Source organism: Mustela putorius, unplaced genomic scaffold, assembly GCF_011764305.1.
Source record: "Mustela putorius furo isolate JIRA1106 unplaced genomic scaffold, ASM1176430v1.1 tig00003834_pilon_pilon_pilon, whole genome shotgun sequence".
Lineage (NCBI taxonomy): Eukaryota > Metazoa > Chordata > Mammalia > Carnivora > Mustelidae > Mustela > Mustela putorius.
The window spans coordinates 100,674,288-100,687,668 of NW_025421987.1; the positions used below are offsets into that span (position 1 = coordinate 100,674,288).

General features: G+C 34.4%; 1 protein-coding gene across 4 annotated transcripts in view; it reads left to right on the plus strand.

The window, feature by feature from the left end:
- Positions 1 to 12,165, plus strand: part of IQCB1 (IQ motif containing B1) — a 55,841-nt gene extending 43,676 nt beyond the window's left edge. For all 4 annotated transcript variants that reach the window (XM_004745486.3, XM_004745485.3, XM_004745484.3 and 1 more), the window contains 2 exons: positions 10,559 to 10,715; positions 11,579 to 12,165. In XM_004745486.3, coding sequence (XP_004745543.1) covers positions 10,559 to 10,715; positions 11,579 to 11,808 — 387 coding nt within the window. In that variant the 3' untranslated portion in view covers positions 11,809 to 12,165. The remainder of the gene's footprint in view (positions 1 to 10,558; positions 10,716 to 11,578) is intronic.
- The last annotated feature ends 1,216 nt before the right edge of the window (positions 12,166 to 13,381 follow it).

Here is a 13,381-nt window from a genome sequence, read left to right on the forward strand (position 1 = left end):
CTTCCATAACAAGTATATATAGCTTCCAATCAGTATATATTCATTGTTAATGTGTATACCCAAACACATGAAATGTATATGTGGGAATTGACATCTGCTATTAATGAAACCATTAGTGAAACCCCAATAGCTAATATTATAAAACATTTGACTATTTGCTTCTTATGATTTTATCACTGTAAAACTGCTAACACCTTTCTCCCAATAGAAATGTCGTCTTTTACTTTCTATGATCTCAGTACTTACAGATCAGGTATTATTTGCTTCTCCCTTCTGAGTCCTTTTTTTTTTTTTTTTTTTAAGATTTATTCACCTGTGTAATAGAGGGCACGCAGGGTATTGGGGTGTGGGCAGAGGGGGAAGGAGAGAAGCAGATTCCTTGCTGAGTGCAGAGCCCTACATGGGCTTGATCTCACAACCCTGAGATCATGACCTGAGCCAAAATCAAGAGTCAGATGCATAACCGACTGTACCACTCAGGCACTCCTCCCTTCTGAGTTTTTTATCTTATGCTCCTAAATGTCTTTGAAAATCATTTTCCTTTCTGCTTTTAGCATAACCTGTCATTAATTTTAATAACCTGTATTTCTTCCAGTTATCTCCACTTTTCTTTTGATGCTTTTTCCACACTTCCACACCTCAATAATTTTATGGGTAAAGTTGGGAGTTTATACATTTCAGCCATTTAGAATTCTTACTGCCCTCATTTGAACTAACCACTCATAAAAGTGCCATTTGGTATTTTTCACATCCATTTTCTTGTACTTCTACTATTTGTCTCTGGGTTCTCTCTCTGCCTCCTCCCTGGCCCTGCCTCCCCACATATACACTTTCTCTCTGACTCTGTCTCCAAAATCTGAAGGTTCTGGGTGACTAATGTTGGAGTTTAAGAGTAATGTTAGGTAGTCCTATAAATCACTGTTTCATTCTTGCAGCGCTCCCAAAACTAGAGAGCTTTATGCAAACAAACAACCCCCCCAAAACCCAGAAAAAAACCTTATATATAGCTGAACATGTGTCTGATAGATAAGCAATGGAACACAGAGCAGAATTGAACAAGGTCCAATTGAAGAGGCCTGAATAAGGCCTCCTATGTTTCCCTTGTGCTAATCTGAATTTAAGAACCCGTAAACTAATGTAAGCCTGTGAAGAATAAGATGACAGGCTTGCCCTTTTAAGTCCAACCCTCTGTGGTTACCACATAGAGATAGACTAGAAAAAAGTTCTGACTTCTACTTTTAGCCAAGATGGAGTTAACAGACACTGAATTTTACTTCCTGTCTGAAACAACTGGGGGAAAAAAGATAAAATACATGAAACTATGGTTTTTAAGACCATGGAAATCAGACAATGAAAGTTAGTAATTCCTGAGAGGAAAGATGGAGTAAAGGGGGCTGGATTTAGGATTTCTGCCTGAAACAACTGGAAAACAAAAAAGATGAAATATATGAAACAACAACTTTTAAGACCATGGACATCAAACAAAGAAGGTTAGTAATTCTTGAGAGGGAACAAAGTGTTCCCTATAATGGCCCTCACTTATTGCCCTGAGAGTTTCTAGGTCACAGCACAAGAAGGAGGGAAGGGGAGGAGACCTTTGGGATCCCTGTGCTAAGGATATAGAACTGAGAATCTGAGAACAGGGCACACTAGATTTCATAGGACAGAGTACAGAGTGAAAAGATCTACAAAGAGCACCCCAGATATCTGCAGAATATTCCCCTTGAATATATTTCAGGAGTCTGATTAGCACATGTGTATAAGAAAACTATCTAAAACCAAGGGAACAGTCATTTTCAAAGATAAGAGGGAACAATGCCTGGTATTCAACACAGGTCCAAGAATAGCATATGCTCCCATCACACAGACTGGGAAAACTTAATTCACAGGGCATCAGAAGAGTACCTAGGAAGGTCTTGCCTTAGTAGTAGAAAGTCAATAGTGTGGACTGATGCATTCTGCTTAAACAAATCATAAATGTAAGAGCCAAAAAGATTTTTAAAATTATGTAATTTAACCACATCCCAGAAAAAGACTCAGCAAGGTAAAAGTTACTGTGTCTTGCAGCCAATTAAAGACTAACAGGCATATATAGAGGCAGGAAGACATGATCCATGATGAGGAAGATACTTAAACCAATCTGGAGACTACACAAATGTTAGAATTACAGAGAAGGACATTGTTCTTATATTCAAGTTTTAAGTAGGGATGTGGAAGATTACAAAAATACCCAAATCAGAATATCAAATCAAATCAAATACCCAAATCAAACTTCCAGAAATTAAAATTTCAGTGTTTGATACAAAAAATGCACTAGATCATTAGTAGCATATTAGATATTGATGAATAAAATATTAATACAGTCAAAGGTATAGTAGTATATATTATATAAAATGAAACAAAGAGAAAAAAAAATTTTAATTGAAAAGAACATTTGTGATCTATGAGACTTCAAGTGGCCAAATAAATGAATAATTGGAGTTTCTGAAGAAGATGGGGAGAAGAAATAATGCCCCCAAACTTTCCAAACTATAAATTTACCCCCAAGTCCAATGAAGGCATAGGCACATGAAGAAAACCCTATGCCAAGGCATATGATAATCAGAGTCCTCAAATCAGTAATAAAGTAAAAATATTAAAAATAGAAAAACAAAAACATTATGTAAAGACAGAGATAGGAAAGATAAATTTCTTAGGAGGAACAGTGCAAGTATGAAGACATCTTTAAAATTTTGAAAGGAAAAAATCTATCAATGCAGAGTGCATTACCTCGAAAAATTATTTTACAACAAAGACAAAATAACTTTTTTGGACAAACAAATGATGAACTACTATGTCACCAGCATATTCAAACTATCAAAAATATTATATCCTTTAACTTATTAAAGGATTTAAGATTTTTCTCAAAAATGATACTAGGAAAATGATGCCACAGGATGTCCCAAATTAAGAACACTAGATATGGTAACAACATGGGTAAATATATGGCTTTTTCCTCATCATTTAAATCTTTATAAAATATAACTGATTCTTTAAACCAAAATATCATCAAGTGTTCTGTAATGCATATAGAGAGTAAATATTTCCAGTTTTGTAGATGTTATAACCTTTATTGCAGTCACTCATCTCTGTAGTTGTAGCTTAAAGAGTTAGAGAATGTGTAAACAAATACGTGTGGCTGTATTTCAGTTAAACTTCATTTTCTTTTTTTTAATAAAGATTTTATTTATTATTTATTTGACAGAGATCGTAAGTAGGCAGAGAGGCAGGCAGAGAGAGAGGAAGGGAAGCAGGCTTCCCACTGAGCAGAGAGCCCGATGTGGGGCTCGATCCCAGGATTCCGGGATCATGACCTGAGCCAAAGGCAGAGGCTTTAACCCACTGAGCCACCCAGGCGCCCCTAAACTTCATTTTCAAAAATAGTTGATTTTAGTTTGGTCCTTGTTGGAAACAAAAATAATAGCAATTTTTAATGGTGTTTGTAACATATAAAAATACAAACTTCATTTTCAAAAATAGTTGGTTTTAGTTTGGTTGTTGTTGGAAACAAAAATAGTAGCAATGTTTAATGGTGTTTGTAACATATTTAGCTACAATAGTATAAAAGCCAGAGGGAGAGAAATTAGATGTGTACTATAGAAACATTTTTTTCTATATATGAAGTGAGATGATACTACTTGAAAATAGATTGATAAGTTAAAAATGTGTACTATGAATCCTAAAGCTACCAATATAATTAAAAAACAAAAAAGTTACAGGTAATAAAACTATAAATGAGATGAAATTGAATAATAAAATATAATTGATTAATCAAAGAAGGCAGAAAAGAGGAAATCTAAGGAAAGTGATGGGGAAAATGAAAAACAAATATGACCATTGATAGGACCATTATCAATAATTATAATAAATGTAAGTGGTCTGAATAACCCCCAATTAAAAAGCAGAGATTGTCAGATTAAATAAAAAAGTTAAGACTTGATTATGTGTTGACTACAAGAAGCACACTTTAAATATGAAGAAATATAAAGAGTAGAACAAAATGTACAAACATAAGTGAAAAGAATTCTGGAATGACTATTTTAATATCAAAGTAGATGTCAGACCACTATTAGCAGACTGTTACCAGAAGTAGAGAAAACAATTTCTGATAAACGATAAAGAGTTCAATCAAAAGGACATAATCGTAAATGTTTATGCACCTAATAACAGAACTTTAAAATACATGAAGACAACATGGATGAACCTCGAAGGCATTATGCTAAGGGAAATAAACCAGACACAAAAGAACAAATATTGTATGATTCTACTTAGATGAGGTACCTAGAATAGAAACTGAAAACAGAATGGTGGTTTTCAGGAGCTTGGGGTGGGAGAATGGGGAGTTAGTGTTTAAATGGTATGGAACTTCAGTTTGGAAAGATGAAAAATTTTTGGAGATGATCATTGTAATGGTTGCACACAATGTGAATGTATTTAATGTCACTGAACCATACACTTAAGAATGGTTAACATGACAAATTGTATATATATTTTGTCACAATGAAATACATGAAGCAACAATTGATAGAATTATGATAAAAGAGAAAACACAGTTATAGTTGGAGATTCCAATACCCATCTCTCAACAGCTTATGCAATAAGTAGGCAGAAAAGCAACAAGAATGTAATAGACTTGCACGACACTATTAAACATCTTGACCAGACTGACATTTTTAGAATTCTCCATGGAATGACAACAAAATAAGCATTTTTCTCATGTGCACACAGAATATTTATCAAGGTAGACCATGTTCAGTGCTATAAAACAAGTCAATAAACTAAAAAAAGACTGATATCGTACAAATAAGTTCTCTGACCGTAATGAAATTAAGTTTGAAATTAATTACAGAAAGATCTCTAGATATATCATCCCCAAATATTTGGAAACTAAACAGCATACTTCTAAATAACTAAAGGATCAAAGAAGAAATAAAAGGAGAAATTAAAAAGTATTTCAAACTGAATAGAAGCACATTTCAGAACTTGTGGATTTCCCTAAAGCAGTATTTGGAGGGAAATTTATGTTGCTGAACATCTATATCAAAAGAAGGCTCAAATCAAAGACCTCAGGTGATAAGTAATTAGTAAAAGAACAAGTTAAACCCAAAGTAAATAGAAGAAAAGAAATAATAAAGATTAGAGTAAAATTAACAAAATAGGAAATAAAGACAATAGAAAAAAATTAGTAAAACTTAGCTATTTAAGAGGTTCAATAAAATTGATAAACCTGTAGCCAGACTAATCAGGAGAAAGAAGAGATACAAACTATCACTGTCAGGGATAAGAATGGTGACTTCCTTGTAGACACTACAGATGTTCAAGGATAATAAGGGAATATTATAATAACTTTATATGTCAATAAACTTGATACATCCCATGAAATAAATTCCTTTAAAGATAGAATTACCTAAGCTTACCCAAGAAAAAAGAGATAAAATGAATAGCCCTGTATCTACAAAGGTAACAAATTGTTAAAAACCTCTCCTCAGGAAAAACTCCAGGACTAGATTGCTTCTATGGTGAATTTAAGGAGGAAATAATGCCAATTTTATATAAAATCTATCAAATTGAAAGAGAGGAAATACTTCTCAGCTCATTTTATAAGACCAGCCTTACTCTGACCGCATAACCAGAAACATGACAAGCAAAGAATTTCAGAATAATATTTTTCATGCATAGATGAAAGAATTTTAAACAAAATTACAGTAAGTTGAATTAGTAATATATTAAAAAGTTAATACATCATGGGTTTATCTCAGGGATACAGAACTATTTTAACCTTTGAAAATCAATTAATGTAATTCACCATATCAACAGACTAAGAAAAACAATATCATGTAAATACATGCAAATAAATCTCAGCAAAGTAGGAATAGAAGGAAACTTCCTCCATGTCAAAAAAATATCTACAGCTGACAATGATGAAAGACTGGATGCTTCTTTCCTAAAATCGGGAACAAGACAGGATATCATCCAGTACAATCAAAATCCCAGCAGGTTTTTTTTTTCCTGTCTTTTTTTATTATTATTAACATATAATGTATTACTTATTTCAGGGGTACAGGTCTGTGGTTTATCACTCTTACACAACACAGAGCACCCACTATAACACATACCCTCTCCAGTGTCTATCACCCAGCCACCCCACCCCTTCCCCCCTCCTCCACTCCAGCAACCCTCAGTTCATTTCCTGAGATTAAGAGTCTCTTATGCTTTGTCTTCCTCTCTGGTTTTGTCTTATTTCATCTTTTTCTCATTTCCCCTATGATCCTCTGCCTTGTTTCTCAAATTCCACATATCAGTGAGATCACATGATAATTGTCTTTCTCTGATTGATTTATTTTGCTTAGCATAATACCCTCTGTTCCATCCATGTCATTGCAAATGGCAAGGTTTCATTTTTTGATGGCTGCATAATAATCAGTTGTATATATATACACCACATCTTCTTTATCCATTCATCTGTTGAGGGACATCTGGGTTCTTTCCATAGTTTGGCTATTGTGGACATTGCTGCTATAAACATTGGGTTGCAGTTGCCCCTTTGGATTACTACATTTGTATCTTTGGGGTAAATACCCAGCAGTTTGTTTTTTGTTCTGTTTTGTTTTGTTTTAGTAGAAATTGACACAGTATAAAATTTGTATGGAAATGCAAAGGACCTAGAAAAGGCAAAATAATTACAAAAAAGAACAAAATTGAAGGCTACCGCTACCTGATTTCATTAGCTAAACAGCTATAGTAGGCAAAACAGTGATACTGATGTGAAGATTTAAAAAAATATAACCATAAGTGACTCTTAATCTCACAAAACAAACTGAGGGTTGCCGGGCGGAGGGGGTTTGGGAGAAGGGGGTGGGATTATGGACATTGGGGAGGGTATGTGATTTGGTGAGTGCTGTGAAGTGTGTAAACCTGGTGATTCACAGACCTGTACCCCTGGGGATAAAAATATATGTTTATCAAAAATAAAAAATTAAAAAAAAAAAATATATCAATGAAACAAAATCCAATCCACAACGCAGAGTACTAACCACTATACGATCATGGCCACAAAATCCAATCCAAATGTAAACCCACATACATGGCCAACTGATTATTGACAGAGGTACACAGTTAATGTGTGGAGAAACTGGATATCCATATGTTAAAAAAAATGAACTTGGATCTCCATATTGCATTATATATAAAACTTAAAATGGATCATGGACTTCAATGGCAAATCTAAAATTATATAAAACTTTTAGAAGAAAACATTAGAGAAACATCATGACCTTTGATTGGGCAGAAATAAAATGCAACAATAGCATAATCTATAAATTTTAGAAGAAAACATTAGAGAAACATTATGGCCTTTGGGCAGAAATTAAATATAACAATAGCATAATCTATAAATGAAAAATTGATAAATTGGATTTCATCAAAATTTTAAACTTCAAAAGACACTGTAATACAATTTAAAGAAATATTGGGGAAAATATATTTGCCAAGCATGTATCTAGTAAAGAACTAGAATCCAGAATATAGAACACATTCTCAAAACTCAGCAATAAGAAAATAAAGCAAAGCAATTTTTTTAATGAGTAAAAGATTTGAACAGATGCTTCACCGAAAGATGTGGCAAGTACGTGAAAAGATACATCATTGGTCAATAAAGGAAATAAAAACTTAAACCACAGTAAGAACCTTCTCCAGCTGTTAAGATGTCTAAAAAGTTGGCCATATCAAAGGTTGGCAAGTGTGTGGAGGAACTATAGTTCTCTTATATACTGCTGATGGAAATGTAAAATAGTGCAACCCCTTTGGAAACAGTTTGACAGCTTCTTAAAAAGTTAAGCATATATCTGTCACGTGTTTCAGCTATCCCAGTCTTAAGTATTTATCCGAAATACATGTCCATCTAAGCATTTGTAAATGAATGCTAGCCAAAAACTAGAAATAACCCAAGCATCCATCAAAAGATAGATAAGTTGTGGTATATCCGTGCAATGGAATACTAACCCACATTATAAAGGAATGAATCACTGATAAACACAGCAACATAGATGAATCTCAAGGTAATTATGCTACATGAAAGAAACCAGGCAATATATACTTGCATTATTCAATTTATATGAACTATAAGAATGTAAACTAATCTATAGAGTAACAGAAAGTCAGTGGTTGTTTGGACATGGGAGAATGAGGACTGAAGGATTATAAAAGGGCAGTGAGACTTCTGGTGGTGGTAGATGTTCATTATCCTGATTGTGGCAATTGCACAAATGTTTACATAGGTCAAAGCATATCAAGTTGTACAGTTTTGATAATTATAGTTTATTCTGTTTCAGTTTTACCTCAATAAAGCTATATGTTAAAATTTTTTATTTAACCTAAATGTGGGGAGAAGGGCCTTTTCCCCAACAAATGGATCATTGGTTTCTGAGGTCTATAGAGAAGATGGTATTGCTTTAGAAATGTTAGAGTTATAAATCTAATCCCTTTTAGAAAAATAACATACTCAGGCCACACACATGTACATCAAGAAATTCTGAATCAGTAAGTTTGGCGTGGCCTCATGTTCTGTTCTTTGAATTTATTTATTTTAATTGTAAAATATATAAAACATAAAAATTACTATTTTAATCATTTTAAGTGTGTAGTTCACTGGAATTTAATTCATTTACATTGGTGTGCAACCATCACCACCATTCATCTTCAAAACGTTTTTCACTTTGCAAAACTGAAATTCATACCCATTAACCACTAATTTCCCATTCTTCCTGCCCATCAACTCTAGGAAACTGCTGTTCTCCTTTCTGTATTTATAAATTAGACTATGCTGAGTATCTCATATGAGTGAAATCAGACATTATTTATCCTTTTATGACTGACTTATTTCATTTAGTCTGATGTCCTCAAGGTTCATCCACATCGTATGTTAGAATTTTTTAAGTTTGGATAATAACTCCATTGTAAGTATATACACCATTTTGTTTATCCATTCATCTACTGATGGACACTTGGGTTGCTTCCACCTTTTGGCTGTTGTGAATAATATTGCCTTGAATATGGATATACAAATATCTATTCATGTCACTGTTCAAATTTTGGGGGCCATATACCAAGAAGTGGAATTGCTAAATCATATAGTAATTCTATTTCCGGTTTTTTGAGGAGCCTCCATACTATTTTCCAAAGCACTGAACCACTTTACTTTCCCACAAGCAGCACACAGGGGTTCTAATTTCTCCCCCTCCTCGCCTTTTGTTATTTTCACATCCTAAGGGGTGTGTAGTGTTATATCATTGTGAATGGATTTGTATTTCCCTAATGATTAGTGATTTTGAGCATCTGTTATTAGCCTTTTGAGTATCTTCTTTTTTAATTTACATTCAACCTAGTTTACATATAGTATATTACCTTCTTCGGAGAAATGTCCATTAAAGTTCCTTTTTTTTTTAAATCAGGTTGTTTGGGTTTTTTGATTACTGAGTTTTAGGAGTTATCTATATATTCCGGATAGTAATCTTTTTCAGATATGGGATTTGCAAATATTTTCTCCCATTGTGTGTTATCCTTTTACTCTATTCACAGTATCCCTTTTTTTTTCACAGTATCCTTTGCTGCACAGAATTTTTTAAATTTTTAATGTAGTTCAATTTGTCTGTTTTCCTTTTGTTGTATCTGTGCCTTCATTGTCATATTCAAGAAATGGCCAAACCTATTGTCATGAAGCTTTTCTCTTATCTTTTCTTCTAAGAGTTTTATAGTTTTATCTTTTACATTTAGGTCTTTGAGCTCTCTCTTTTTTAAATGCATTATTTATGATTTTGATGCATTCTCCTGTTTAAAAAAGAAGTACTGCTTTAGTCATACTCAGGTGCTGCTGTTTAAGATTCTGTGGCTGAAAAGTAAGATGTTAGCTGGAATGGGACTCCGTCCCAGACCAGAGCCATGGAATATTTGAGAAGCTATGATGTCAGAAGCTTTATCAGTTTCAGAGTTAAAATTTTCTTATTTTTGTCTAAATTAATTTCCCATTAAAGTAACTGTGTGGCCAAAGGACTATGGTCCTTTGGCTATTCTGTCCCTTGTTCTCTGAAACCAGAAGCAATCATAACATTATGGTTTAAATAAGTTCAGGAGTGGGGGTGAGATAAAAAGTAACATAGCCTGTCAGGTGGGTTCTGAAACAAGAGATTGGCCTTGTTACTCCTGTTCCAGGCCAGTATCTTTACTGAACCATTTGTAGCTTTCACTATGATCTCTAAGTCTTAACTCTTCTCCCAGAATTCCAATGTGTGAGGAGGTGAGGTGTAGGATCATACCAGGAAGAAACTACCCCCTGAATTTTCATGTAAATCTGCTTTTAAAAGGCTATTTAATGCTTGCACAAGAGTACAACGTAGAAATCAATTGTGAGATTCAATGGATAGGGTGAGAGACAGCTAAGCATTCTTGGATCTCAACTAAATAGTTGGGAAAAACATATGTGTGTTTGTGTGCTCTGTGATAATTTTTTTGTCTTTGTTCCCAGAGCTCTCAGATGTCAGATGTGACCAGCAGAGAGCTCCATTCCCAAGCTCAAGAACAACTGCAGCACTACCTTATGGGCAGGGCCCTAGAAGAGAGAGCCCAGCAGCACAGGGAGGCTCTGATGGCTCAGATCAGCACCAACATTGAACAGTTAATGAGTATGTGCTCATTCCATTTTTGTTTTCTAAAATGAACAACCTGTGGAAGATTTTGTGGCATCCAAAATCTTCAGAAGGAAAATATCATTTAATGGTTTATTAGCCGATCTCTTGTCTTCAGAAATTTCTAGATCCAGAACGCAGATTTTCCAATAACCTTTCAAATTTTCAAATAACCTCAGATTTCATAACCTTTTGACTGCTTCTCCCAGCCTTGCTGTCCTTCATAGGTATCAACTCAGACAACAGTAAAGATGTTGAGCCCTACTAGCCAGATTCTGTTGTGTAGTCTTAAAAGCTTTTGATCATATTTTAGAAGTAGATGATGACAGTAGTTACTGTGTCATTTTATAATTTTCACAAAAGTTAATCTGCTCCTCACAACCACAGGTACATTTAGGGAGAGATCTCATCCATGAAGCCACCGTGCTTCAGTCCACCTGTGAAACACTTTTAGTATATATGGAGGCGAGAAGGCCAGAGTCCTCTAATATTTAGTAATGGTACTAAATAATGGTAATTTCAAATTTTGTATTTTTCAGTAGATAGGTGGCTGTAACTGAGCTTCCCATATATGCAGTGGGGTTCTGCTATATGTTAAAAACTCATGTTCTTTAAATTATCTGAAAAAAAAACTACATATTTTTAAATTTTCTTTTAAGCACATTATGGGGAGTGCACAGTTGCTGCCAGCCACACCTACAACTTGTGAATAGTCAAATGCTATCTATAGCTAGCAATGATAATAGATTCTGAGTTGAAACCCTGTCCCTGCCTACTATAGCAGAGTTCTAATTCTATAGTTTCCTACATGTATGGTACAGAGCTCTTCTACTCACCTTTTTATTTTCTGTTCACTACAGAGGCACCAAGTCTGAAGGAAGCAGAAGGGAAAGAACCTGAGCTCTTCCTCAGTAGATCCAGGCCTGTGGCAGCCAAGGCCAAGCAGGCCCATCTCACCACTCTGAAGCATATACAAGCACCTTGGTGGAAGAAGCTTGGGGAAGAAGCAGGAGATGCGATTGATGTCCCAAAGGATGAGTTTAGTATAGAATTAGGAACTTTATTCATTGGTGGAACCAAACCCCCTTAGGGAGCTACCCAGAGAAATGACACAAATCCTTTATCACAGGAGATTATATTGGTTCTGCCTCTGGCATACTAATAGACTAGAACTATCCTAACTCGTGGTTTTCCAGAGAATCCTCTCCAAATAAGATTTGCAGGCAGTAAGCAAAGAGTTGTCTTCTACAACTATTTCAGTTCTCTTTTCCTTTTTCTACATGACCATTCCTGGCCACACATACAAATTAGTGTAGCTTTTATTGTGGAACTAACCTCAGCGTGGCATTCTATTGCTTATATGAAATGGGGTATTTGTTTTGTTTTTGCTGTTTTCCTACTAAAGTTGTTTTCTAAATAAATATTTTCAAACAATTATTTTCAAAAACTTGTCAGGGTTACTTCAACTTTTCATATTTGTTACTGGAATTCATATTGTTCTACTAATATAAGAAGGGTTCTCTGGGCCTTTATTAAGGGGAGAGAAGGAAAAGAAGGGTACTTCACTATTTCCCATCAAACAGTGGTTGAACTCATTGTATATCTTCTTATTTATAAAAGAACTACATTTTTTTAAAAACCTAGGATTCAGCACAAGAAAAAAGTCCTTCAGATAAAATTCTGTTAACTGTGAGAATTATATAACTCATTAGTTCCCTTTGTTTTATCTCCTATAAATCTCAAAGCTAAATATAATGCTTAAGTTCTGTTATGATCCTAGGTACCTACATACTTATTTCGTTCCAACCTAATACTTTCTGATTTTTCCTTTTTATCTTTAATTTTTTTTTTTAAGATTTTATTTATTTATTTGACAGAGAGAGAGATAGCAAGAGAGGGAACACAAGCAGGAGAAGCAGGAGAGGAAGAAATAGGCTTCCTAATGAGCAGGGAGCCCAATTCTGGGCTCAATCCCAGGACCGTGGGATCATGATTCAAGCCAAAGGCAGATGCTTAACCAAGTGAGCCACCCAGGTGCTCCATCTTTAATTGTGTTTTAATACCAAAAGTTGCTGCCTTTTTTTTTTTTTTTTCAGAAGCTACTTTTATTTGTGTTTGTAACAATGTGGATTTTAAGTTAAATACAATTAACAAATCATGGACTCAATACCATAAGGAACCTGGAGGGTACTTTTTTAAATAAATGAGTGAAAGTACCAGTATTTCTGGATGGAAAGACCAAGTAGTATAATGTCCAGTCCTTCAAAATTAAGTTTAGTAAAAGTCTAGTTAGTATCCTAATGTAGTTATTATTAATAGTTGGGAAAGAAATGTCTATAATTCATCTCTGATAATCAGATGGAAGTTCTGGTTTCACTGAGAATGTAGAAAGCTATGTGACAATGTTGTTCCCATGTTAAAAAAAAATGCCAGATAATCTACAAAAATAATTTTTCCTCAGCCTGTCTCATAGTTGAGGCCTCAAAACAGCCAAGTAAATTGAGATGGTAAATGGAAATCTTTTTTTTTTTTTTAAGATTTTATTTATTTATTTGTCAGAGAGAGCATAAGCAAGGGAGCAGCAGGCGGAGGAAGAAGAAAAAGCAGGCTCCTCACTGAGCAAGGAGCTCGATGTGTGACTTGATCCCAGGACCCTGGGATCA